Genomic DNA, 27,426 nt, shown 5'->3' with positions numbered 1-27,426 from the left:
AACTCTACTACAAAGCAATAGTAACAAAAACGGCATGGTATTGGTACCAAAATAGAAAGGTAGATCAATGGTACAGAATAGAGGACACAGACACAAACCCAAATAAATACAATTTTCTCATACTAGACAAAGGGGCCAAAAATATGCAATGGAGAAAAGATAGCCTCTTCAACAAATGGTGCTGGGAGAATTGGAAATCCATATGCAACAGAATGAAACTAAACCCATATCTCTCACCATGCACGAAACTAAACTCAAAATGGATTAAGGACCTCGGAATCAGACCAGAGACCCTGCAGATTATAGAAGAAAAAGTAGGTCCAAATCTTCACCTTGTTGGTCTAGGACCAGACTTCCTTAACAGGACTCCCATAGCACAAGAAATAAAAGCTAGAATCAACCACTGGGATAGATTCAAACTAAAAAGCTTTCTCTCAGCAAAGGAAACTATCAGCAATGCGAAGAAAGAGCCTACAGAGTGGGAGAATATCTTTGCCAATCATACTTCAGATAGAGCGCTAATCTCCAGAATCTATAAAGAACTCAAAAAACTCAACTCCAAGAATTCAAACAGTCCAGTCAACAAATGGGCTAAGGAAATGAATAGACACTTCACAGAAGAAGATCTACAAGCAATCAACAAACATATGGAAAAATGTTCAACATCTCTAGTAATAAGAGAAATGCAAATCAAAACCACCCTAAGATTCCATCTCACCCCAATTAGAATGGCGATTATCAAGAATACGAGCAACAACAGGTGTTGGCGAGGATGTGGGGAGAAAGGTACACTCATACACTGCTGGTGGGGCTGCAAATTAGTGCAGCCACTATGGAAAGCAGTGTGGAGATTCCTTAGAAAACTTGGAATGGAACCACCATTTGACCCAGCTATCCCACTCCTTGGCCTATACCCAAAGGACTTAAAATCTGCATACTACAGAAATACAGCCACATCAATGTTCATAGCTGCTCAATTCACAATAGCCAGACTGTGGAACCAACCTAGATGCCCTTCAATTGATGAGTGGATAAAGAAACTGTGGTATATATATACTATGGAATATTACTCAGCCATAAAGAATGATAAAATTATGACATTTGCAGGCAAATGGATGAAATTGGAGAATATCATGCTAAGTGAGATAAGCCAATCTCAAAAAGCCAAAGGACGAATGATATCGCTAATAAGTGGAGGTTGACACAAAATGGGGGGGAGGGAAGGGTTAGAGTTAGGGTTAGGGAGGGGGGCAAGTATGGAGGAAGGAACTACTGTATAGAGGGTAAAGAGGGGTGGGAGGGGTGGGGGGAAGGGAAAAAAATAACAGAATGAATCAAACAACATTGCTCTATGTAAATTTATGATTACACAAATGGTATGCCTTTACGCCATGTACAGAGAAACAACATGTATCCCATTTGTTTACAATAAAAAAAAAAAAAAAAAAAAAAAAAAAAACATTATGCTAAGGGGAAGAAGCTCCTCCTCAAGAGTCATTGGCAGAAATATCAGAAGAGTGGTTGTCCCTGTGGAGAACCAGGGGAGGTAGAAATTGACCAGGAAGGGGCTTGGGGAACTTCCGAGGTGATGGTAAGATGTTCTGTCTTGAGAAGGGTTTGACTGTTACAGGTGCACATATTTATCAAAACTTCAGTAAGTGTGTACTCAAGACCTGGGCCTTTCTTGAAACATAAATTGTGCACCAAAAGAAAAGGCCTGTAAGTGAATATTGAACTGTAGTTAAATTATATGCTTCATGAAGAATTTAGGGAGAACTGTATCGATGTCTCGAATTTACTTTGAAATGCATCAAAAAAAGATTCACAGATGGATAGAGGGATGGATAGATAAGAGGGAAAGAAAAGATGAAGAGATGATAAAATAAGTATAATAAAATATTAATGACAGAATCTAGGCATCTAGGCAGTAAGTCAACAAATGTTCCCTACAATGTTCTCTCAGCTTTGTTGTCTGTATGAGAAGTTTTTTAATAAAATTCAGAGAATAAATCTAAAAAAAAAAAAAAAAAAAAAAAAAAAAAAAAAAATAAAGCTCCTAACCCCCTACAGAATAAAAGTCTGCCTTTCCACTAAAACTTGAATATTAGAATTCAGTCTCTAGCTTTCCTTTTTTGCTATGCTGAAACAGTTCTATGTCCATTTTAATGGTAAGATTTTACATAGTTTCCTTCAAGAGATAACTATGGGCTACCAATAATATCAAACACGGGGGAAGTTACACGTATTTTAGAAATCTACACGTTTTTCATAGTCATTGAATTTGGGGTTTGACTTCCTCTCTTAAATGGTACCTGGAATCCTACTGCAGCAGATTCCAGTTCACCTAAAGATGTTTATGCCAGTAAAAATAACTTACAGTGGCACAGTAATATCTTAGTCCTCGCAACCATTCTCAGTTGTCCCCATTTTGTTAAAAAACTTGCCCGAGGTCCAATTAAGAAGTTTTGGACCCGTATTCAAATCCGGGTCTGCTGCAACTCCAGAGCCTACGTTCTTCACTGCACCTTCTGCTCCAGCGTTCTGAAGCCTCGGCGGACGGGATCTTGTTTAGATAATGTGGCTTCACTGCTAGGACAGCCCTGGCTGCTGTGCGTCGGATGGATGAATGGATGGACAAAGAAACAGGCTGTGTCGTAGAGTGGATCCCGGAGGCGTGCCCATTCCTCGTTATCCTGCAAATGCGTCTCACATATTAGACTGGCAGTCAAACCTACTTCGCCACTTCCGCTTCTGGCTCCACCCATTGGGCCACCGCCGTCCGTTTCGCGTTCAAGAATTTTGTCCCCAGCGCCGAGCCGTCTACCACCCTCGCCGCTGCCATGGCGGCAGCTCCGCCGCTCTCCAAGGCTGAATATCTGAAGCGTTACCTGTCTGGGGCAGATGCGGGTCTCGACGGGGCCCCCGAGTCCGGTCGCAAGCGGCGTAAAAAGCGGCCCAAACCTGGCGGGGCTGGAGGCAAGGGGTGAGTTCTGGCGGGGGCGGGGCCTGTGGCAGCTCGCCGCCCCCTCACCCTTCCCAACTCTGCCCTCCGCCTCCCGGCTCCTCTCCTGCCGACCGCTGCTTAAACTCTGGGTCTTTTTTGGACTGTGCCGGGATCTGAGGCTACTGCCTTTCCCCGGCTTACATCTAGCGCCTCTGAGCAGCTGCATGTGTCAAAGGCAGGCTGTAACTTTCCTTTTTTCCCGCCTTTGTAGCCTTCGGTCCTCTCTAGAGATTGTACGTCGTGCTTCCGAGGATCCTTAAGCTAATTTGAAGCTTCTGTACTTGCATTTTTAGGGCCCAGAATCTGCCGGAGGGGTTTCCTAAATCCTAAGGACTCTTATCCCGATTCAAAGACCCATCCATGATCATGTTACTACTAAATGCTACCATTGACAGTAACATTTACGCTCTTCTTGTTATGCGCCAGACACCTAAGAACTTTGAAATCTATGAACTTTCACAATACTCTTATGAAGTAGATATTATTATTCCCATTTTTCAAATGAGAAAATTTCGTGGCCCAGTGTACTAGGTTTAATAGTGTCCACTTCCCCAAATTCTCCCGAGTTCAGAACCTCAAAATGACATTATTTGGAAATAGGATCTTTGCAGGTGTGATCAGTTAAGATGAGATTATACGTAAGGTGGGTATTAAATTCAATATGACTAGTGTCCTTTTAAGAAGATGGAAGTTTTTCCACATACAGGGTAAATGGCCATGGGCACGTGCAAGCCGAAATTGGATTGGATTTTTGCTGAGCCAATCCAAGCAAGGTCTACTGGACTACCAGAAGCTGAATGAGGCAAGGAAAGAGCCTCACAAGGCTTCTTAGGGACCATGACCTTACAGACACCTTGATTTTTAATTTGATTTTTTATTTCAGCTTCTAGCCTTCAGAACTGTGAGAAAATACATTTGTCTTTTTTTTTTTTTTTTTTTTTATACTGGGGATTGAACCCACAGGCACTTCACAACTGAGCTACATCTCCAGCCCTTTTTATTTTTTATTTTGAGACAGAGTCTCACTAAGTTGCTTAGGGCCTCCTAAAGTTGCTGAGGCTGGCCTGAACTTACAGTCCTCTGCTTCAGCCTTTTGAGTTGCTTGGATTTCAGGTATGTGCCACTGCCACTCAGCTGTTTTGTCATTTTAAGCCATCAATTTGTGGTACTTTGTTACGGGGATTCTTAGGAAACTAATGCACCCAGTGAAGTCAAATAGTTCCACAACTAGTTCATTTTCTTTTCTGGTTTAGTTCTTGCTTTATTTTTCTTTCTGTTTTCTTTCTCCTCTGTTTGTGTGGCCTCTTTGGGAGCAATGCTGTGCTGTGAAAATAGTTTGAGCTTTGAAATCAACACTTCGAGATGAGAGCTTGAATCCTATCTGTGCCACTTTATTAAGTTTTGTTGCCACGGGCAAGATGTTTCATCTCTTTGAGTCTCAGTTCCCTAATCTTTAAAATGAGAGTTAAGATTGAACAATACTACTTACATTAAATGATTGTACTAGCGCTGTGTTCTAAAGTGCCCTTAACTTTTCAAATAATAACTCTTCACATTACAGTTCATCTGTGTAACAAATATTTATTGAATATAGTTATGCCTCAGTATCTTGGGGGACTGTTTTATTGTATAAATGACACTTTGTGTGATCCTACACACATCTTCCCATATTTAGACCATCTTCAGATTAATAATTATATCTAATACAATGTAAATGCAATGTCAGTAGCTGTATTCTGAATTATTTAGGAAATAATGACAAAAAGTCTATACCTACTCAGTACAGATGCAGTTTTTTTCCCTGAATGTTTTCAATCTGTGATTGGTTGAATTGCAAATGCAGGACCCATTGATATGGAGAATTGATTGTAGTTCCTGTTGCCAGTTATTGAAGGGTTTTGAGGATGTCTCTGTGAATAAGAACACCTTAGTCCCAGTTCCGGGAAGCTTAGAATTTCATGGGAATTCAGGCTTTATACAAACTAATTGATTTAATTACTTTGAATAAATACAATGAACATATCCAAAGAGTGTGCAACAGAGTTTTTAGTCTAAGAGTGGGGAGATGGTAGGCAAGGAAGATATGTGCAAGGAAGTTATATTTATGCTAGGGCCTGAAGAATGAGTAAGAGTTCCTGGTAAAGAATGGTAAGAGTAGGTCAGGTAGAGGGAAGGAACTGCATTTATGAAAATTGACATAGTAAGGAATTTGGCACATTTCAGGCATCCCTGAATAGTGAATTGAGGGGGCAGTGGCGAAGGATGAAGTCGTTATAAACAAAGACTAAATTGTGCAGGATTTTGAAGTTTATCCTAAATCTAACAAGTAAGCATTCTTTAGGCTGGCATCCCAGAATGACTGTTCTTTTTTGATCTTTTTATTGTTCCCTTTTAGAATGCGGATTGTTGATGATGACGTGAGTTGGACAGCTATCTCCAACATTAAACCAGAAAAGGAAGAGGAAGATGATGGAGATTTGCCTGTGGTATGTCTCTTGGATAGACCTTTTGTCAGGACTTGGAAATGGTGTAAGCTTCTCAATCTTGATTCCCATTGCAGGATACGTTTGTAGAGGGGGGACCTGAACACAGAGAGAAGAGGTAACACTTTCCAAAAAGATCTTTTAAATGTAGTCTTTTTTCAAGATACTTATACAGATGGGTCCAACTTTTTAATTTAGTTTACAGTGTTGTGAAAGCGATATATGTTAAAGTAGAAACTGTACTTTGAATTTTGATTTTTTTTTTCCTGGGCTAGCATTATTCATGTATGATACTATCTCATGATGCTGGGCAGTAGCAGAGAATCACAGCTTCCAGTCAGCCATGTGATCACAAGGAGAATCAAGCAAGTCCTTTACCTTATATGGTGTTGCTAAGCTTAGATGTTCAGTACATTAGGTGTATTAAATATACTTTTGACTTAAGATATTTTCAACCTGTGATAGGTTTAAATGGATGTAACCACATTTTAAGTTGAGCATTTGTACACTGACTTCTCTGTTTATGGAAAGCCCTATCAACCTACGGATGAGAAAAGAGAGAGGCAGGACTCCTCAACACAGTAATAGAGTCATGATTAGAATTACCAATGGTTCTGTTTGTTGGGATCTACTTTAACAATGTTTAGGTTCAATTAGAGGGAACTTTTTATTTGTCCATTTCATTCAATAAAATTTATTCAATTTTAAAGATTAGAATTGTGTACTCTTGTCTAAGTACTGGAAATTTGTAGGTGAATAGAACATACTGTTTGTATTTTAGAGGTTATACCCTAGAATGAAAAACTGCATTTCATATAATTTAAACAATAAGATAATTCCACGTAGGCAGCAAGTGCCAGTAGAGCAAAGGGGAAGTAGCACACTTTATGTTCCACTGGGAGTCATGAAAGAGTAAGGAACTGAATTGAGTTTTGAAGGATGAGTAAGAGCCAGGTGGAGGAAAACAGACCAGTAACCTCCCAATGGTATATTCATGGAACCATGCTGATAATTTCTGAGAAACAAGTAAAAAGGAGAGCTGTTGATGGGCTGTATTATATTAAAAGATGGTAAAGATGGATTCCAGATGAGTATTAGTTCCCATTGAAATTCTAAAATTGATTTTTTAAAACACTTTTTTATTATTATTATTTTTTAGTTGTTGATGGGCCTTTATTTTATTCATTTTTTTATATGTGGTGCTGAGAATCAAACCCAGTGCCTCATGCATGTGAGGCAAGACCTCTACCACTGAACCACAACCTCAGCCCCATAAAATGGATTTTAAAAGGATGGTTTGTTAGTAATTAGAAGTGAAATAGTGATCATAAGGAGCCAATTTAATTTTAGTCAGAATCCATCACTGAAATATAATATTTACAGCATTTGTCTTATTAGAGCAGCACACATTTATTATAGAATGTTTTGGAATTATAAGAAAGTTTAAAGTTTTAAAAAGAATGTAATAATCACTTGTACCTTGACCATTTGGAGATAACTTCTAACATTTGGATGGATAACTCTTCAGATTTTTTTCTCCTTATAGGTTATAACATCCTTGCATTTTATTTATTTTTTCATGTACAAATGGAGTCATACTTGTACATATGGTTTTGGGGCCTGCTCTTGCACTTACTATTACAAATATTTTTCTTAGACTTCAAGGTATTGTTTTTGATTTTTTAATGGTTGCAAAGTAATTCTACATATTTTTAATTTAACCTGTCCTATTACTGGACACATGGGTTATTTCCAGTTTTAAAATATCATAATGGTTTAATAAACATCTTGTTTATAAAGCACTTTAGGAATCCATTTCATTTCTATGAAGTGAACTTAATGGGTCAGAGGGTATGGCCCTTTTGAGCTGTATTCCCACATTGCTTTCTAATATCTGCTACCAGTTTGTGCTCCCACTAGGGGTATATGAAAATGCTGCACTTCTTCAGTAACTTTTGGTTAACAACAAAAGCAACAGCCAATCTGACAATTTTGTAGGTGAACAATGGTATTTAGTTTCTTTCAATAGTTGTGAAATAAGTAATCATTCATATGTTTATTGGGCATTTGTGTTTTGTGAATTTCTTCTTTGTCTAATTTTTAGGAAATTGAAATTTTGATTTTTTTTCATTGATTTATTTAATGTAATAACATTGTGGGGATATTTTATCATTTGCCTTTGCATTTTATTTATAAAAGTTATAATTTTTCTGTAATCAAGCCTGTTAATTTTCCTTTGGAATATTGTCTTTTGCTTTTCTGAAGGCTGAAAACCCTAAAAAAAGGAAATTTTCAGTCCAGTGCTCCCTGCACTAATTAAAACAGATCTTGATTATTGAATTCATTTTTGTTACTGTAAGATCACTACCTCCATTACCAATAATGTCGACAAAATAATTATGGCTACGGTAGCATTTGTACATAAGAATAACTAATAGATATAACTTTTGAGAATTTACCATGTATTGAGCTCTGCTAAGCTTTCATGAATGATCTCATTCAATCCTCATAGGATTCCTTTGAGTCCTGCTTTTACAAACAAGGAAACTGAGGCTTAGAATAATTTGCCAAAGGTTGCATGGATGTTAAGTGATAGAGCTGGGAATTTTGATCTCAGTTCATTCTACCTGAAAGCCTATGCTGTCCGTGCCCAGAGAGAGATCTCAAAAAAAGGTTATATGAAGAATGATAGTAGGATCTTGGGAGAAGAGAAGTAGTAGAGGAAAATTATGAGCTAGATTTAAATTGTAGTTTTGCAACTTGTTAGCTTGTGACATTGAGAAAGTTACTTAACTTCTCTGAGTGGCAGTTTGCTGGTCAGTGTCCTAGTGTCTGTCTTTGCAGGATTATTGTGAGGAATGAATGAAAAGTACAAAACACAATGCCTCCCAGGTAGTTGCTACTCTGTAACTAGAATTTATTACTAGAGCCATCTTTGAAAGTCTTTTATGTGGAAAGGGGATCACTTGCATCAGAGGTCAGAATTAGGATCAAGGGAAAGAATTTACAAGAGGGTAGTTTAATAAAAATAATAAAATCAAGAACTTTCTAATGCTGCAAAAATGCAAATGGGCTTCCTTGTAAGATACTGAGTTCCTGGTCAGTGAGTTCCCTGTCAGGGAGGGATTGGGCAAGTGATCATTTATTAGGGATACTATGGAGAAGAGTCCTATTTGTTTGGGAGTTTGGAGGATATCAAATGTGGTTTTATCTCTTAAAGATTATGTAATTCTGTGTACATATCAATTGTTCCCTTTGCAACCAAAGGGTTGAATTCAACATTCAAGAAGAAACTACCATCATGACTACCCATCACAAGGAAGGTTTCATAAGAGCCCAAATTTCTTCATTAGTGATAGGCATGGCAGTGAGGCAGCCTATTTTTTTCACTCTGAGTGTAAAAATGTAAAAGGAGTTTAATTTACTGTACAAGTGGCAGTTATGTACCTGGAGGGTTAATAATGAAATGTAATGAAAGAAATGAACCTTTGAAGGGAAATTGATTAGATTATAGAGAAACATCTACAATTAAACCAGCACAGTGACAATCCAATGTTTATGGAGCAAACATAATTGAGGACCACTGCATGTTTCCTTATGACCACTGTATGTGCACACTGTATATATTGGGAATCGAGTGGCGATAGCTTCAGGTTCTTGAGATGATAGTGGCTGCAGACTGGATTTATTCAATATAGTATCCTTACTCTGTAGGTGGCTGAGTTTGTGGATGAGCGGCCGGAAGAAGTAAAGCAGATGGAGGCTTTTCGTTCCAGTGCCAAATGGAAGCTTTTGGGAGGTGAGTTCCAACAATACATGAATCTAAATTCCCATTTATAAGGTAGGTCTTTCTTTGCTGAACTTTTATTTTCTAGGAATGCATAGTTCATTTCAGTGTGTCATTGATACTGAAAAATATCATGGGAAAAAGAAAGCAGGACTTCTTCAGAGGTAATTAGACATGGGAAGTTGGAGACCAGGTATCTTTCTTGCTCTTATATTTTTGTGTTAGGTCTGCTGAGATCAGAAGGTGCTCATTTGAAGGTTTTTCAGCACGCACTCCTCTCTGACCCACAATAGGAGAGCCTTTGGTATATAGGTAGGGTTTTGGGAGGAGTTTACAAGATACAGAGGAACAGAGTTAGGAGAGTTCGACCACTTCTTTCCTTTTCTTGAATGAAGCAACCTATATATGGATCAAGTACCAATGTTTTTGTCCTTTTTATTTGTTATTCTTCCCTTAAATATTGGCATTTTATAGTACATTATCCTCTCCTTGCTCACTCTAGACCCTCTCCCTAGGATCATAATTTAACTTCCTGTTTGAGAAGTTTTTTTTTTTTTTATAGTTCTTAAGATTTGGTTCATGTCTGTCTGGGCATAGACAACTTCTTCTTAATTTTGGCTCACAAAGGGCAGAGACTTCTTATTTGCCGTGGTATTCTCTTTGCCTTGCATAGGGAGGTGCTCTTAATAAATACTTGTTGAATTGCTGACAGGCAGGTGATTCTTGTAGCTGCTATTTGATAGATCATCTTTTGTGGCTTAGGAGTCATTACCCCTTTTCCAGGAACTTGGTAATTAGGTCTGCTTACGAAGAGACACAGACCAGGGATACAGTTCTGGTTCCAGTCATTCAGGCTGTGTGGCCAGTGGAAGCCTGCTGGGTTTTACCCAGCATTCATTCTTTCATTTATCCAGCATCCAGCATTCATTCTTTCATAAATAAGAATCTTTTTTTTTTTTTTTTTTTTTTTTTGCGGTGCTGGGGATCGAACTCAGGGCCTTGTGCTTGAGAGGCAAGTACTCTACCGACTGAGCTATCTCCCCAGCCCATAAATAAGAATCTTGCTCCTTTTTGTTTGCGTGTTGGGAGTATGGGTACTGGGGATTAAATCCAGGGCCTTGGCGAATGCTAGGCAAGTATTCTACAGCCCTAGCCCTTTTATTTTGACACAGGCCTTTGCTAAATTGCCTATGCTGGCCTCAAACTTGTAATCTTCTGGCTTCAGCCTCCCTAGTTGCTGGGATTACAGGTATGTGCCACTGTGCCTGGCAGGATCTTGTTTCTTTACAGGAGCTTAACTCCAGTTTACCCTGATGCTTGTTCCTTTTCACACATTTTGCCTTTTCCTATAGTTGTATTTCCAATTTTTCCATAATCCTTTTTCTAGAAAGAATCTTCTGGTCTTTATATGTACAGGTCTTGAAAGTAACACACACACACACACACACATATACGCACGTACACATAGAGTCCTTTTTCTTCTGCCTCACCTGCAGTATTCCATCCCAATTTTATTATAGGAAATATCCTCACCAATCTCTACCCCTGTTCCCTATTTATAATTATCCTGTAACTTAACCTCATGGATTAGGTTATTGTCAGGTTCTCCACTAGCATCAATAGTTTTCTCTTCAGAGTGAATTCTAATCAGATAGGCCTGTTCCCCAAAGTGAAGGAGCTGACTTGGTCTAATTCATTTATTTAGTAAGTATTCATTGCATCCTGCACAGTTTTCATTTGTGTTTGGGCCATGGAACTCAGTGACAAGAAATAGGGGGAAAGGAGGAACTGGAGTTTAGAAATGTCCCACTTGCTATAAACATTTCATTCTGTTATACCTTTGAAAGTTGATGCTCTCCAACGACTTATTTTTTCAACTATGTATTTTTAAAGATTGCACATGAACTCTGGAGCCAAATAGATCTGGATTTAGGTATTTACTTCTTTAACACATATCAGCAGTATGACTTCAGCAAATTATTTAGTTTTTCTATCAACTTTCTCATTTGTAAAATGGGAATAACAATATTTATCCCCTTGACTTGTTGTGAGAATTAAATGAAGTAATCTGTACAAAGCATTAGCACACAGGTGATTAGGAAATACTTCTTTTTTTTTTTTTATGGTGATTTTTTCCCCCTCTGACAAGGAGCACAATGACATGGGTTAAATGTTTAATAGCATTTCATTTTGATGTGCATGGGTTTAGTTACTTGGCCTTTTGAATGAAGACTGAGTACAAACTACAAATTATGTAGGCTAAATATAGTAGGAGCCACTGACCGGGAACTCTACACAAAAGAGATTTGGGAAAGAAATTGGATTGGGAGACTGGGGTTCTAGTTTGTCTCTTCTTTTTGGTAGCTGTGACCTTAGGTAAAAAGTCATTTAGTTTCTAGCCAGATGTGCTGGCGCTCACCTGTAATCCCAGCTACTTGGGAGTCTAAGGCAGGAAGGTCATTGCAAGTTCGAGGATAGCCTAGGCAACTTAGTGAAATCCTGTCTTAAGATTAAAAACAGAAAGGACTGAGGTTGCAGCTCTGTGGTAGAGCACTGTTGTGTTCAGTCCCCAGTATTACAGAACAAACAAATGAACAAATCCAAAAACCCCAAGAAATCACTTAGTTCCTCAGAGCCTTTTTTTTAATGTCCATAAGACAAGGATACCTGCCTTGCTTACCTTACGGGTTATAATACAAAAAAAAAATTTAAAGTGTTTTGCAAATTGATGACTTGGTAGGCAAATGAGGGGAGTTATTTTCAAGATACCCATGAGTGCTGGTTTGCTGCAACTGAGCAAGAGAGCTGTGCAGACGTTTTGGACATTCTGAGTAGGTCTGAGATGTGTACTGCTGGGGCATTTGTTGAAACTTTGGGTGTGAGGGGTGGACAGAGCATTTGTGAGACTCTGACTTTTTGCTGTTTGTGTTTAGGTTACAGTGAAGACATACCCTCACATAGGCATTTCCATCATGACACTCCAGACCCATCTCCTAGGCGGATCCGTCATGATACCCCAGACCCATCTCCTCCTAGGAGGGCCCGTCATGACACCCCGGATTCATCTCCGTCTGGCAGGGTCCATAATGATACCCCGGATCCATCTCCTCCTAGGAGGGCCTATCATGACACCCCGGATCCATCTCCTCCTAGAAGGGTCCGTCATGATACCCCGGATTCATCTCCTAGAAGGATCCGTCATGATACCCCAGATCCATCTCCTCCTAGGAGGGTCCGTCATGATACTCCAGATTCGTCTCCCCCCAGAAGGGCCTGTCATGACTCAGACATATCTCCTACCAGGAGGGTCCGCCATGACTCCTCAGACGCTTCACCCCCCAGGAGGGCCTATCATGTTTCTCCAGATCCTTCTCCCTCCAGAAAGCCTCATTCTTCAGGTGTATCTCCTAAGAGACTTCATCATGATTCCTCGGGTATCTCTTCCTCCAGAAGGTCCTGTAACAACTCCTCTGATACATCCCAAACTAGAAGGACTTTTGACTCCTCTGACACAAAACATCGCAGGAGGGCTCATCGTGACTCCCCTGATTTGGCACCTAATGTTGCTCATTTACTGCCCAGAACTAAAAGTAGTAAAACTCCAGAGAGAGCATCTAGGAAGACCTCTCCACACCAGAAGGGCCCAAGACTCTCTCGTCCATCACTCCCAAAGAACATCAAACATGAGTGTGACTCGGACCTCTCTCCACGAAAAAAGCAAACAAAAGCCCGTTATGGAGATAAGAAACCACATGATTCTAAAGGTGAGCATCTGAATGTCCCTGGGAGGGACTTAATTCTTAGGAACTTTCTTTTTAAAACTACTTACTTTATTGGGTATGGGAATGAGTTTCTTTGGAAGAGTTTTGAAAAGCTGAGGGGCTGAACTCAAGAGAAATGAAAAATTACAGTGGTGGGAAGGGAAATTTTTCTATGTCATGTTGTTTACTTTCCCCACCCTATATAAAAGTACTGCATATTTGTTGCAGAAACCTTAGAATGTATAGAAATGTATAATGAAGCAGAAAAAATGTGATACAGAATTCTGTCACTCAGGTAGTCATGGCTAGTGTTGTAGCCAGAGTCTGGGTTTTTTGGGGTGCATTTTTAATGTAGTCGACCCCTGCTGTGCAGAATATATGTATCTCATGTGTAATCTTGCCTGCTCTTTTTGCTTAACATAATCTTCAGATTTAAAAACATCTCTATGTTGTTGTAATTTTTAATGGTGTTATGTCACATAAATCAACCATTTTCCTAACGTTACGTGTACACAGGTTTAGTCACATGTAACATAATATTTAAAAAGGACTGGTATGTGGCTCAGTGGTAGAATACTTGCCTGCCTAGCATATGCAAGACCTTGGCTTGATCCCCAACACTGCTACAAGAAATAAAAACAACAAAAAGACCCCCAAAAGTCTGTCCCTAATAGTGCATTTTCTTGGTTATTTCTTAGTTTTAGCTTTTTTGTTTGTTTGTTTGTTTTTGTTTTTGTTAGCAGTGATTGAACTCAGTGGCACTTAACCATTTATCCACATCCCCAGCCCTTTTTTATATTTTATTTAGAGACCGGGTCTCATTGAATTGCTTAGCACCTCACTAAGTTGCTGAGGCTGACTTTGAACTTGTGATCTTCCTGCCTCAGCCTCCCAATTTGCTGAGATTATAGGTGTGTGCCACTGCCACTGGCAGGTTTAGCTTTTACATTCCTTTCATGAACATCCTTATGTATAAACTGTTGTCCCTATTTTGGATATTTCCTTATCTGTGTCTGTATAGATTTCCTGGAAATCTAATTATTTTAGGTCTTTTAGAAAGCCAAGAAGTTGATTTACTAGGTCAGAAGATGTAGAAGTTTTCAGACTGTTGAGACATATTGCAGTTTGGTTTTTTTGGGTGGGTGATTTGTGATGTTTTTATCTAGAACTTAGGCCTATATGGTGAACTTTTTACTTCATTTGTTCCTAGGTACAATTTTAATTTTTAAATTAAAATACTTCATTATCCTTTAGTTATTCTAGATATTCCTGACTTTTGCACAGTACAGAGGCTGACTTCAAGTTGTCTTGCCTGTTCTCTTGGGTGGAATTGGGAGTATCTGTACTGTAGATGAGTGTATTAAGATCTCATACACTCAGCACAGTTACTAGTTACTATTTACTTGGGAATAGAATCCCACATTCTCCTTTTAAAACATCGGTTTTAAAAGTTGTTGCTGACTTTGTTCTTCTTCCCTGTCATCCATCCATACTTGTGTTTAGGTAACTAATAGTTATTCACAGGGGGACTAAATAAATATTGTACCTTAGCTTGGTAAGGGGATTATCTTTTTGTGTGTGTGTTGCTGGAGAGCAAACCCAAGGCCCTGTGCATGCTAGGCAAGTGCTGTTGTTGAGCACCACAGCCCTAATTTATTCGTTAATTTTTAGACTTTTCCTCCAATCTAGGAAATTTTAGACTTTTCTTCCAATCTAGGAAAGTTCATACATGTCATCTAGGAGATATCAAAGTCATGCACCGGATCTTCTTCCTACCCAGGTGACTACCAGAAAGCCTCTGATTCAGATCTTTCTCCTCCACGGCATAAACAAAGTCCAGGACACCAGGGTTCTGATTCAGATCTGTCGCCTCCAAGGAATAGACCCAAACATCCGAGTTCTGATTCTGACCTCTCTCCACCAAGGAGGAAACGGAGGACCAAATCTTCTGATTCTGATCTCTCTCCACCTCGAAGGAGTCAGCCTCCCGGAAAGAAGGTAGAGATTTTCAGATGTCATGCCCTTCTCTTAGAGCAACTCCTCCTATTTATTTAGCCTTATTTCAGTCAAAGAGAATCAAGCCAGAGAAAAAGGAGGTAGGTCCTGGTATAGTACAGTAAACCTTAGTTAAAAGGACTCCTAAAGCTTTCTTTCTCTTTGAGGGCTGGATTGGCTGTAATAGCCCAGATGGACTTGTAAACACAAGGCATGATGTTTTGAAAGTTTCGGATTTCAGAGCATTTTGGGTTTCAGGCATTGAATTAGGGATGCCCAACCCCATATTCCCCAAGAGACTTCTGCCTTTTTGACTTCCTAATTCCACAAATCTCATTTTAATAGTTCCAGAAAAACTGGGATTGAACTCAGGTGCATTTTACCACCGAGCTACATCCCCAGCCCTTTTTATTTATTTATTTATTTTAAATTTTGAGACAAGGTTTTACTAAGTTGGTGAGGGTCTCACTAAGTTGCTGGAACTGGCCTGGAACTTGGAATCCTTCTGCCTTAGTCTCCCAAGTCCCTGGTATTACAGGCATGTGCCACTGCACCTGGCTTCCTGTATTTTTTAAAGAATAAAATGAGAACAGGTTGTTTTCAGAGTGGAATTAGGAGAACAAACCTTGTGTCAGACTGATTGCAGATTTGAATCCTGCTTCTTCTAATTATCTCTGAAATTTGGGCAAGCTTCAGCATCATCTGTAAAATGCTGATAATGCTAGAATCTACTTCATAAAATTATTATGAAAATTAAATGAGTTGGTGTAAGTAACACTCATAGCACTGTGAGACAAAGTAAGCATTTGGTATTAGTGATTTATCATTACATATTTATTATAAAGTAAACTGTAGGTCTCTGTATGTGGCACTCTGGATCAAGGTCTCTAGTCTCTCTTTAAACAGAAGTGCTTAATATATGAAACTACTTTTACAAATCATATTGTCTGGAAAGTCAATGTTTGGTTTTGTTTTAAATCTTGATAAAGCTTGATGAATTAGCAAAAGAAAAACCCACATGAACCTGTGTGATCGTATTATAAAGAACATTAGCAGTAGTAAGGGAATCTCACTTGTGAGTTGGTTAACAGAATGGTAGAGCCTGTGGTGTGCCTGTTTCTCTCCATGGCAGACTGCTCAGGTAAGTTTTCTCTGATGAAGATGATGAAAAGATTGGTCCTGGCTGGTTAGGCCAGCCTGCCCCTAACTCTCTTCAGAAGAACCAAGTAAGGTCTATTTCAGTTGGACCCTTGGACATTTTATGTGTTATTTAGTACATATACAATTTAATATTAATCAAATGTAACTACTTATGGATATAAGGGTATATCATACATACTGCATTTATACCTTGGAGTTTGCTAGCTTAATTCAAAGTAAAAATTAGTAGAAAATTTTCATTTGGTCATCTCTTCTATTATTTTCCTTACTTGATGATCTTAGGTTTACTTGAATTTGTACCTTAAATGGAGTAGTTTTTCAGTGCAGTGTCTATTGGAACAGAACTTGATAACAAGTTTCTGGTCAGGTGACCTGAAAGTGAATCGTCATGTGTGCAGTTTACTGAGAAGTTGGAAATACAGATGCTTAACTCTCCTTTAATATATTGTTGATTTGTGTTTGTTTACTCTTAAACTTGATGGTACTATTAAATTTTCCATGGAATTAGTTCTTATTTCTTCTTTTCTATGTTGTGAATTCTATGGTCAGTAATAAAACTATAAAACTAGAGTTTTTGGTTTGGTTATTGTCGATCATCTACAAAAATGCAACTAATTTTGTAGACCCATGCAGCTTACTGCTACATTGTCTCATTGATGTTGGATGCTCCCCTTTCCATTGCACAGGCTGCATACATGTATTCTGGGGCTAAAACTGGGTTGGTGTTAACTGACATACAACAAGAACAGCAGGAACTCAAGAAACAGGACCAAGAAACCAAGGCATTTGAAGGTAAAATCGTGAAAGTGTAGAGTCCAACTAGGTTCATGTAGCTTCTCTTCTTTTTAAATATGGCTTATTGGTTCTGATAGTTTAAATTTAATCGCTATCAGATTTCAGCTGTGGTTTTTATGTGTGTTTTAACCTTTCAGTGAGTCCAAGTGGTACTTTCCTTCTTAGAAGATGTCAGTTCTCAGGACCATCCTCATTATACCTCAATGTTGGTAGGAACTAGGGGGAAAAGAAAGAACTGCAGAAGTTCTTAATCTGGATCAAAAATCCAAGGCAGTTCATTTCATCTGTTAGAATATTTTTCCTAAATATTATTCTTTTGATACCTGGCATTTATCTTAAAAAGTATAATTTTCCTTTGTAGCTGAATTCCAATTTGCTGAAACCGTATTTCGTGACAAGTCTGGTCGTAAGAGGAATTTGAAGTTGGAACGTCTAGAGCAAAGGAGAAAAGCAGAGAAGGACTCACAGAGAGATGAGCTGTATGCCCAGTGGGGAAAAGGGTAAGGGCACCACTGAAAGGGAAAACAAGACCTCAGTGACTGGAGCAAGTCATTTTCTGCTCTTTAAAGCTGTTGTCAGGAATGGACATTCAGTGTGCTGAATTTCCCTCCTAAGGTGCTGATATATTCCATATTTCCAGTTGGATTCTGGGAATTTCACCCTTCTTAATATTTGACCTCGGCTACTACAAAGAGGAAGTTTTCTAAATGTAGCATTGTGGTCCATTTCATTGTAGGAGTGGAATTGTCAAATAAGATGGTTCTCTTTTGCCTAGGCTTGCCCAGAGCCGACAACAGCAACAAAATGTGGAAGATGCAATGAAGGAGATGCAGAAGCCTCTGGCCCGCTATATTGATGATGAAGACCTGGATCGGATGCTCAGAGAACAGGAAAGAGAGGGGGACCCAATGGCCAACTTCATCAAGAAGAATAAGGCCAAGGAGAATAAGAATAAGAAAGGTGAGACTAATGGGAGTTATCAGAGCTGGATGGAAGTAACTCATTGAGGAGAGAATCTATATGCAAAGGTGGTTTTCCAGTACAATCTGAAATTCTTCATATTTTTCTGGAAGTTTAGTTTTAACACAGTAGGGATTTCTATATAGAATTTTTTCTCTGTTTCTGTTCATCTCTGAAGATATAGGTAACTAACAACTTTTTTCTCATCGCTCTCTTTAGTGAGACCTCGATACAGTGGCCCAGCACCTCCTCCCAACAGGTTCAATATCTGGCCTGGATATCGTTGGGATGGAGTGGACAGGTGAGCTTAGTTCCTACGTTTTAATTTTTTTCTTCCAACTGACCCTAACTTTCCCTACCATTCTTAAAATCACTCTGTATTCATTACATTTTCTGTTGTAATTATAAGGTGAATGATATGTACTTTGCCTGCTTCTATTTCTGAGGTCCACAGATCCTTGTTTCTCATGCTTATAACATTCCCCCTCATCTTTCATTTTCAAAATACTTTAAAAAGCTCTGGACAAACAACTGAAATGGTCAAGATAGGATACTCTGTGCTTTGGACATTGATCACTTTTTGTGTTTTCTAAGGTTTAGATAGATGAGTGATGATTATGGTCTAGAGCCTTCTATATATCTTTAAAATATAGTGCTTGAACCTTAATTCTCTTCATTGTCTTAGGAGTAAGTCCTGGTAATATTTCAGAGATCCCCAGCACACCTGTATTCACCTACTAATATCTGCATGCATATATTCTAATTTCTGTTGTTATGGATAAACTTTATTTACTTCTGTCTAAAGTCACTTCTGTTTACATATTGGATCCCATCTCTTGTCTACTAAAAGACATCATTCTAACATCTAGCACAATGAGTCTCAAATTTTTAAATCTCAGGACCTCTTGACATTTAAAAAAAAAATTTTTTTTTTTTTTTAGTTGTAGGTGGACACAATACCTTTATTTTTTTTTTATTTTTATGTGGTGCTGAGGATCAAACCCAGTGCCTCACACATGCTAGGCAAACACTCTATCATTGAGCTACAACCCCAGCCCCTCTTGACATTCTTAAAAATTATGGAGGACCAGCTGGGTATGGTGCTGCACACTGCTAATCCCGGAGGCCAAGACAGGAGGAGCACAACTTCAAGGTTGGCCTTGCAGTTTGCCCTGTCTCAAAATAAAAAATAGAAAGGGCTGGAGATATAGCTCAGTGGTAGAATACTTGTCTAGCATATACCAAGCACTGGGTTTAATATCCCTAGTACAGCCCAAAACCAAAAAAAAAAATTTTACTGAGCACTCCAAAAAGATTTTGTTTATGTACCATATAGAAATTAAAACCAAACTGTTTAAAAAGTACTTATTAATTCACTCTATAAGATAGTAAAAGCCATAAGTGTTAATTTAATTTCTGTATTTTTTAACAAAAATAACTACATTTTCCAAACTAAAAAATAGAAGGCTGGCATTGATCCACATTTTTTTGCAAATCTCATTAATATCTGATTTAATTGTAGACAACTGTATTCTGTAGTTGTCTATTTTGAAATATTGGGTAGCTGAAGTGTAGGATAAAATTGAGCCTCAGAGGTAATAGAAAAGGAAGGTATATTATATTTTCAATACTGCACAAAAGCTCAACAAATGCTAGTTCTTTACAGGTTAGTTATGTGGACTCTGAAGCCCTTTCAGAGAACTTTTTATACTGTCTCATTAAAATCCACTGATCTTGTTTGTACTTTGATTTATTTACTCATGTATGATTTCATAATGATGTGCATTAGTCTTTTGAAAAATATTGGTTTGTTGAGTTTTATAGGCTTTCCAAATGTTGACATATATTCATTATACAATATTAAAATAGCTTCTATTAATATCATCTCTCACTTTATCACAGAAGTCTTTAAATAATGGAAGGCTAAAGCGTTCATGGTGATGGGTATAGTTCTTTAAAATTCTAATCTACACTTGAAAGCTTAAATTTTATCCTTGGCAGCAAATATTGTCAGTTGTTTTCCTTGAAGTAAAACTTACTTTGTACAGTATCTTTTATGTAGATCTCATCAGATTTTATATATAAAGGATCATGACATCTTCAAATATAGATAGTTTTACTTTCTTTGCATTTTGGATGTCTTCTGTTTCATTTTCTTGCTCTGTTGAATTTGCAAGTGCTTCCAGTGAAGGTATTGACTAGAAGTAGAAAGAACAGGCATCTTTGCCTTGTTCCTATTCTTAGGAAGAAAACATTCAGTCTTTTACCATATGTTGTAAACTATAGGTTTTTTTGTAGATACCCTTTATCAAATTGAGAAAGTTTCTTTCTGTTCCTAGTTGGCTGAGTTGTTTGTTTGTTTTCAAAATTCTGTGTTGGCTTTTGTTCAAAATATCTTCTAATTCTCCTTTTGGTTTATTCTTTGCTCTATGGGTTATCTAGGAGGAGTGCGTTGTTTAATTCCAAATATTTTAATTTTTCTAGATCTCTTACTGCTGTTGATTTCTAATTTAATTCCGTTTTGGTCAGAGGATATACTTTAAATTTTGAGCTTTTGAAATTTATTAAGATGTATTTTATGGCCCAGTATGTTGTGTACCCTGTGAATGTACTTGAAGAGAAAGTATATTCTGCAGTTATTATTATATTAATATCTGTTAGGTTATGGTGGTGATAAAGTGTTCAAATCACCTATATCCTAATTTTTTTGTTATTTTTTGTATTTTCTATCAGTCACTATCAATTGTGGATTTTCTTGTTTTTGCTGTTTATTGCCATTTGATAGTTATATTTCTCTGATGTGATTTCCCATCTGTTCATTCATTGTGGGACATTTTCCTCTTTCTGGAGAATACTTAAAATTTTAGTGCTTTATAGTTTTGTCTTCTATACAGTATTTGATTCATCACACGTTTGGTTTCTGTTGACAACTTTTTCTTGAATGTGTATCACATTTTTCTGTTTATTTACACTTTTGGAATTTTAGAATTGTTACCAATATTATATGAATGATAAATTGTAGAGACTTTGGTTTCTGTTATATTACTCTGAAGTGCGTTGAATTTTATTCTGGGAAACAGTTAACATGGACATATTTGAACTCTGAACTCTCTTTTGCAATAAACAGCAGCCAGAATCTCTGCTTAGTTCTTTTAGTTTCTTGTGGCTACTTTCTCATAAAGCTGATGAAATGTCCTCTGCATGCGTGTAGTATAATGGTTAGCCAAGTATTTGGGTAGAGTTTGTGGATAGAGAATTGGAGTTTATACTTTTCGCATTTCCTACCCTTCCAGGATCCACCTCTCTCTAACTTTTTAGATGCTCTACCCACTTTGCACTGACACCTCAAGCCAGTAAGCCTGTAGCTTTTGGCCAGTTGAGAAATTGCCCAGTGGCAAAAAAAGACTCCCAAATATCTTCTCACATATAGACTTCCATCCAGTTTCTGCCCACGTTTGGCCACTCTTTTATGCCTTCAAATACTTTCCAATACTTGTTTACTTTATTTGGGTTTCATAATTGCTATTTGAGGGTAGGTTAGTTTGCTTAAGTTATTCTGTCATAACTGAAATCCACCTTCCCACCCTATGTGAGCCTTAGGCATTGTCTTTTCTTCCTCAGGCTACCATTAAAATCCAAGGCTCCAGTTGTCTTATTGGTAGATATCCTTAGAGTGGCTGTGGTTTCCATCTAGCTGACTACTTTAGTTTGTAGTTCACTGTGTATAGGCTTTTTGATAACTGGAGGATTTTTCAGAATACTAATTTTCTAAGTAGCCACAGGTAGATCTTTTTTTAGCTACAACTCTATAGATGTTGCCTACAGATGTGCCTCCTATACTGTTTATGTGTTTGGATTTTTTTTTTTTTTTTTTTTTTTTTGTACCTAAAATATGAAACTCCTCCTGACCTAAGTTTTTGTTTTTCGCAATTGCTTTTCACTACTTCTCATTTTTGTTTATTCTGAGATTCCTCCTTTTATTCCCTTTGTCATGTTTGCCTGCATTTTGATCATCTCTCCTCTTCTTGTCACTCCTCTTCCTCTTCTTCCTCCTCCTCCTTCAGTGCTGGGGTTGGAACTCAGGATCTTGCACACACTAGGCAAGTGCTCTACCACTCAGCTATCCTGAGGGTATACTGAGGTATACTGATTGTTCATTGTTTCATCAACTTTTCTAGTTTCATCTCTTTTTGGCCCACTGCCAAAAGAGAATATTTCTACCACAGATCTATAGGATGTTGCTTTCAGAAAGATCCATAAAACCAGTGAAACTATCACATATTATTTACAGAGAAACTGAGGCCCAGCTAGATAAGCAGTTTACCTCAACTCATGCAGCTTACCTGATAAAGCTGGAATTAGAGCCCTGGACTCCTGATTCTTGAGTTCATTCTTGAGTACACTGTGAGTTCTCTTTCAGTTTGTTTTCTGATTTTCTTAGGATTTGATTTATTCTTATGTCCTTTGCATGATCATATTATTTTTTATTCTTTTAAGTATTTATTTTTCAAGACAAAAATTAAAACCAAGCATGGTGACACATGCCTGTAATCCTGGCAGCTGGGGAGGCTGAGGCAGGAGGATTGCAAGTTCAAAGCCAGCCTCAGCAACTTAGTGAGACCTTAAGCAACTTAGTGAGATCTTCACATAAAAAGGGCTAGAGATGTGGTGGAGTGCCTCTGGGTTTTATCTTAGTACCAAAAAAAGAAAAAGACAAAAAATCAGTGGTTTTCTTGGTGCTGTAGAACACGATACATCTTTCTAAGATTGGAGATGGTGCCATTTCTAATAAACTTTCCTGATTCCTAAAGCTTTCCACTTCTTACCCCACTCATCCCGGATGCTTGTTATAACATTTAACAGCTATGTACTAGGTGCCAGGGAGAGGTCCTGATCTATGGAACTCACCGATCTGTGGAAGCAGACAGGTAATTTTAAATGCTGCTTGTTTAGTATTACTTTGGAAGATATTCGAGGTGCTTGGGAGCACAAAAGAAAAGTAAATTTAGCCTTGGGAGGATGTGGTCAGGGAATGTTTTTTAGAGGAGCTGTCTTAGAGGATATTAGTAACTAGCTGAGATAAAAAGCAAAGGAAGGCTATTAAAGGAAGAAGATCTCACCTGTGCTGAGTCATGAGGATGGGGAGCACAATGGTGTTACGGGATGAGATCATGTGCAGTTTGCTACTGTTGCATGGCATAAAATGTGAAATGGAGTTGTTTGAGATGTAGTGGAGAGATGGGCAGGGTCCTGGTCACATCACACTTTGGAAGCCTTTCCAAGGAGCATGCTCTACACCCTAGAGGCAAGGGGAATCATTGGAGCATTAAAAGCAGCCCTGTGTTTTAGATAGACAAATCATTATGGTAGCAATGTGAAGCATTTGGAAGATACATTTGGAAGCAGAACAAGAGTAGATTGTTGGAGTAGCTCAGGCTACAGGTGACGAAGACCTGACTGTGACAGTGGTAGGAAGGAATAAGTGGGAAAGTGGTTGGGAGATTAGGTGATGGGACCTGGGGGCTGATTTGAGGAGAAGAAAGGAGGGATTGTTAGATTAGGCAATAAGGAATATCATTGATGATCTGAAAGTGAGCTAACTCCATGACAAAATGACATAAAAGCCAGGCTCTAATATGTTAAGGAATTAACGAAAAGCAAGGAAATGGAGACAGTGAATAGAGACAGGCTCTTTCAAAAAGTTTAGATGAGAAGGAATGGGGAGGGGGGTGTAGCTTAGCAGTTGAGGGCATGCTTAACATGCACAGGGTCCTAGGTTCAGTCCCCAGCACGTTTGCATGCACATGTGTGTGCACACACACAAATTTAGATAAGAAGACTGAAAGAATGCTTAGTAATTAGAAGGGATTTGAGGCCCACTCACTATCTCCTCGAAATTCACCCTTGTATTGGTTTCCATGACACCTACCCCTGATTCTTTTCATTTATCATTTCTTCTTGGCTGCCATTACAAGGTTCTGTTCTTTTGTGGACCTCTTAAATGTTTCTCAGAGCTGCTTCTATAACTCCTTGCTGTTCTTACTCCATATAGTCTCTCTGACCAAATCATACCTAGTCAGACCTTCCAACTACCACCTATATGTATTTGATTCCAAATCTGGATTTTTTAGCTCAATCTAGTGTATCTAAGTTGCATGACAGGTTCCTCTGTTGATAGGCACTCGAGGCCCCTCAAATGCAACATATTTAAAACTGCACTCATCACAGCATCTCTTACTTATGCCTGCTCCTGCTCTTGTGCTTTCTAGTGTCGTGGGTGGCAGTGTCATTTATCTAGTCACTCAATTATGAATGAATGAGACAAATTCACCTCCTCTTTCTTTATCCTTCTGTATCTAATCAGTCACTAAGCCCTACTAACCATGTCCTTCCTCTTGCCATTACCTTGTTTGTTGCCTATACCATTGTGGTGACCTTGCCTCAGATCACCTCCAGAGTGAGCTCATTGAAATGCAGTTTATGTTCCTGCTTTAAACCCATCCTTTCTGGATGAGATTTATCTTTTCACCATGTCCTAAAGCTCATTATGATTTGGCCTCTTCCTATCTTTCCAGCTTTGACTCAAGGCCACTCCTTTTGTCATACTTTAGGCTCCAGTTTGCTTTTGGTTTCCTACATACATGAGTATTTATTGTTTTTGTATCTTTGCTCTTGTTTATACTTTACGCTGTCCTGAAATGACCTCTTTATCCATCTGTCTCTTGCCTTCCATCTCCAGTCCTCTGGTTAAGTTGTTCTTTTTTTCAGACTTAGCTTAGGGACCACTCCCACAAAGCCTCTCCTGACCATTCCGTCCATCCCTCATGTCACTTTTTTACCATACCTCCTTCAAGCTGACCGAGGTCCCCTTTCTGTTTCTGAGATAACCCCATGCATATTTCTACCACAGTTATGCCTTTTATTGTGATTATTGTTTAAACGTCTATGAGTTCATCAGGATAGGTGCTGTGGCATACTCATTTTAATACAGTGCCTTCCACAGTGCCTAGCATCTAAGGATAATTCAATAAATACTTAATGAATGGAAAAATTATAATATGTGGATGTCAGTGGAGAGTGAGTTGGGCCTTGAAATATTACAAGTTTGAAATAGTTGTCGAAGAGTAGGAAAAGGGTTTGAACAAGGATTAAGAAGAGAGTAAATTGTGTATTTTGTCTGTTTGATTCTTTTGCATATGCCTTAAATATTTTCACATAACTGCTTTACTTTCCTCCCTACTCATTATATTGTGAACTGTTCTTTTTCTTTTAAAATACATGTCCAGTTCAATGTTATGGGTGACGAGTATGTCTTTTTTGATTACAGATCCAATGGTTTTGAACAGAAGCGCTTTGCCAGGCTTGCCAGCAAGAAAGCAGTGGAAGAACTTGCCTACAAATGGAGTGTTGAGGATATGTAACTTCTCTGAGGCACTGCAGGGTGCTGTCAGTTGTGGTAGTGGGCATAGGGGAGCCAGAATACAGCTGTAATGTCTGTCTGTGCTCATAGTCAGGGCCCACAGACCAGCAGCTTGTCGAATGCCTGTTGTGACCACAGAAGAATATTCCAAACCTATCTTTGGACTGAGGCACCTGGACTTCTCAGGTGTGTCAACACACTCTGGCTAGCTTTCACAGGAAGCAGTGATTTCTGTGTCCCAAAGTTGTTCTTGGCTAGGGTTATTCTTTTTCTTATTTCAATAAACATACATTTATTTTTTTAAAATAAGTTCCTACCTGGGTATTATGTTTGGGGAAGAATTCCAGCTAATATTGAATCCTTGGGGATCTTGGGAGTAATGAATGGTTGGATTTTTCATTAATTTGAAAAGCAGTGTGAGTAACTTTATCAGTGACAGATCTGTCTTGAGAAATTCTTTTTGAGAGAACAAGAATTAGTATTAAACTAGACACAGAAATATTGGAAACATGGTGTGTGATAAAGGTAGTGCCACGAATTAGTGGGAAAGAGATGGATAATAGTGTTCAGAAAATTGGCTTGTTATGTGCAAAAATAAAGTTGGGTCCCTACCTCATACCATATAAAACAAAAATAATTACTGAAGCAATTAAAGGCCTAATGAAATATAATTTAACAAAGCTAGTAGGGGGTTTGCCTAGCATGTGCGAGACCCTGGGTTTGATCCCCAGCAGCAGAAATAAAATAAAACTAGTAGAAACAAATGATGGCTGTCTCTGTTACCTTAGGGGGAAGATAGATTTCTTAAATAAGATCCTAAAGCATAATCCCTAAGATGTGATAGCTTTGATTACTTCATAATTAAAGAGTTTCTATAGCCATAGTCAAAGCTAAAGTTGGGAATGATTAGGAGAAAATATTTGCAATGTCTAAAACTGACTAGGAATTGTACAATTATATAAGGAATTGAATAAAGAAAAAACTCCTATAAATCAGAAAGAAAAAGATGACACAAACTAAAAATATGCAAAGAATATGAATAGGTAAAACCAAGAGAGAAATCCAGAATGGTTAATAAGTATATTACCTCACTAGTAATTAACTAAATGCAAATTAAAACATATAGTTAAAAGTTTCTGCTTTAATAGCTATTAGTTTGGCAAAAATAAACAAGACAACTCTCATGAATAATGAAAACTCACAGGGAATCTACCTGGTGTATCCATTTTGGAGTTCACATGGTCTATACTTACTAAAATAATGTTGAGAAGCACTATTGCATAGTTCTTAAAAGAGGGCTCTGGAGCTACATTGCCTGAAACTGAGTCTCAGCTGTGTTATTTGTTAGCTGCTTACCTGTGGTGAGCCACTTAACTTCTTTGTGCCTTACTATCTTCATTTGTGAAGTTGAGATAATAGTGCCTACCTTACAGGTTTAACATTAGCACAGGATGGTGCCTGACACACAGTAAATGTCATAAAATTCTTAGCTGTTGTTGTCATTATCATCATCAAATGTGCAAGCCAGTTCTAAGATGGCCTCCTGGGTAGCCCCCTCCCACAAAGAATAGGACTGACTTGTGCAACCCGTAGGATTTACTGGAAATGTGTGACTCATGGAGCTAGGACATGAAAGACATTGAAGCATCTGCCTTGTATTCTCTTGGATCACTTGGTCTGGAGGAAGCCAGTTCCATGTCATGACATTCAGATGACACTCTGGAGAGGCCCGTGTGGAGAGGCACTGAAGTCCCTCAGCCGTAGTCAGCTCCAAGTAGCCAACCATGTGAGTGAGCCCCCTTGGGGGCTCCAGCTATGCTCATTCCTTCAGATATTTGCAGCCCTTATTGACAACTTGACCACAGCCTGCTGAGGGATCCTGAGCCAGAACTATTTAGGTCCATACTCTTAACTCAAAGAAATTGAGTATTTTTTAAAAAACAGAATTACTGAGATTTAATGTATACACTATGCAACTCATCCCTTTTAAGTATGATTCAATGGTTTAGTGTATCACAGAATTGTGCAGCCATTACAAATAATTTTAAAATATTTTCATC

General features: G+C 38.3%; 1 protein-coding gene across 1 annotated transcript; it reads left to right on the top strand.

Annotated features, from left to right (window-relative positions):
* The first annotated feature begins 2,119 nt into the window (after positions 1 to 2,119).
* On the top strand, positions 2,120 to 27,217 carry BUD13 (BUD13 homolog). Its single transcript, XM_079105417.1, has 10 exons — positions 2,120 to 2,983; positions 5,400 to 5,490; positions 9,202 to 9,286; positions 12,208 to 13,038; positions 14,816 to 15,033; positions 16,878 to 16,983; positions 17,348 to 17,486; positions 17,762 to 17,946; positions 18,166 to 18,247; positions 25,274 to 27,217. The coding sequence occupies exons 1-10, from the start codon at positions 2,841 to 2,843 to the stop codon at positions 25,365 to 25,367; spliced, it is 1,974 nt and encodes a 657-aa protein (XP_078961543.1). The 5' UTR covers positions 2,120 to 2,840; the 3' UTR covers positions 25,368 to 27,217.
* Positions 27,218 to 27,426: the final 209 nt, after the last annotated feature.

Source organism: Sciurus vulgaris (assembly GCF_902686455.1).
Source record: "Sciurus vulgaris genome assembly, chromosome: 11".
Taxonomy (NCBI): Eukaryota; Metazoa; Chordata; class Mammalia; order Rodentia; family Sciuridae; genus Sciurus; species Sciurus vulgaris.
The sequence above is the reverse complement of the archived record's forward strand: the minus strand, read 5'-3'. Positions and strand labels throughout refer to the sequence as shown.

What these genes read in the sequence shown, in the direction of transcription:
- BUD13 (XM_079105417.1), top strand. Translation starts at nt 2,841, where the DNA reads ATGGCGGCAGCTCCGCCGCTCTCCAAGGCTGAATATCTGAAGCGTTAC. An exon ending in CAAATGGAAGCTTTTGGGAG is followed by an intron (nt 9,287 to 12,207) that starts GTGAGTTCCAAC and finishes GTTTGTGTTTAG; the next exon opens with GTTACAGTGAAGACATACCC. An exon ending in GTCAGCCTCCCGGAAAGAAG is followed by an intron (nt 15,034 to 16,877) that starts GTAGAGATTTTC and finishes TCCATTGCACAG; the next exon opens with GCTGCATACATGTATTCTGG.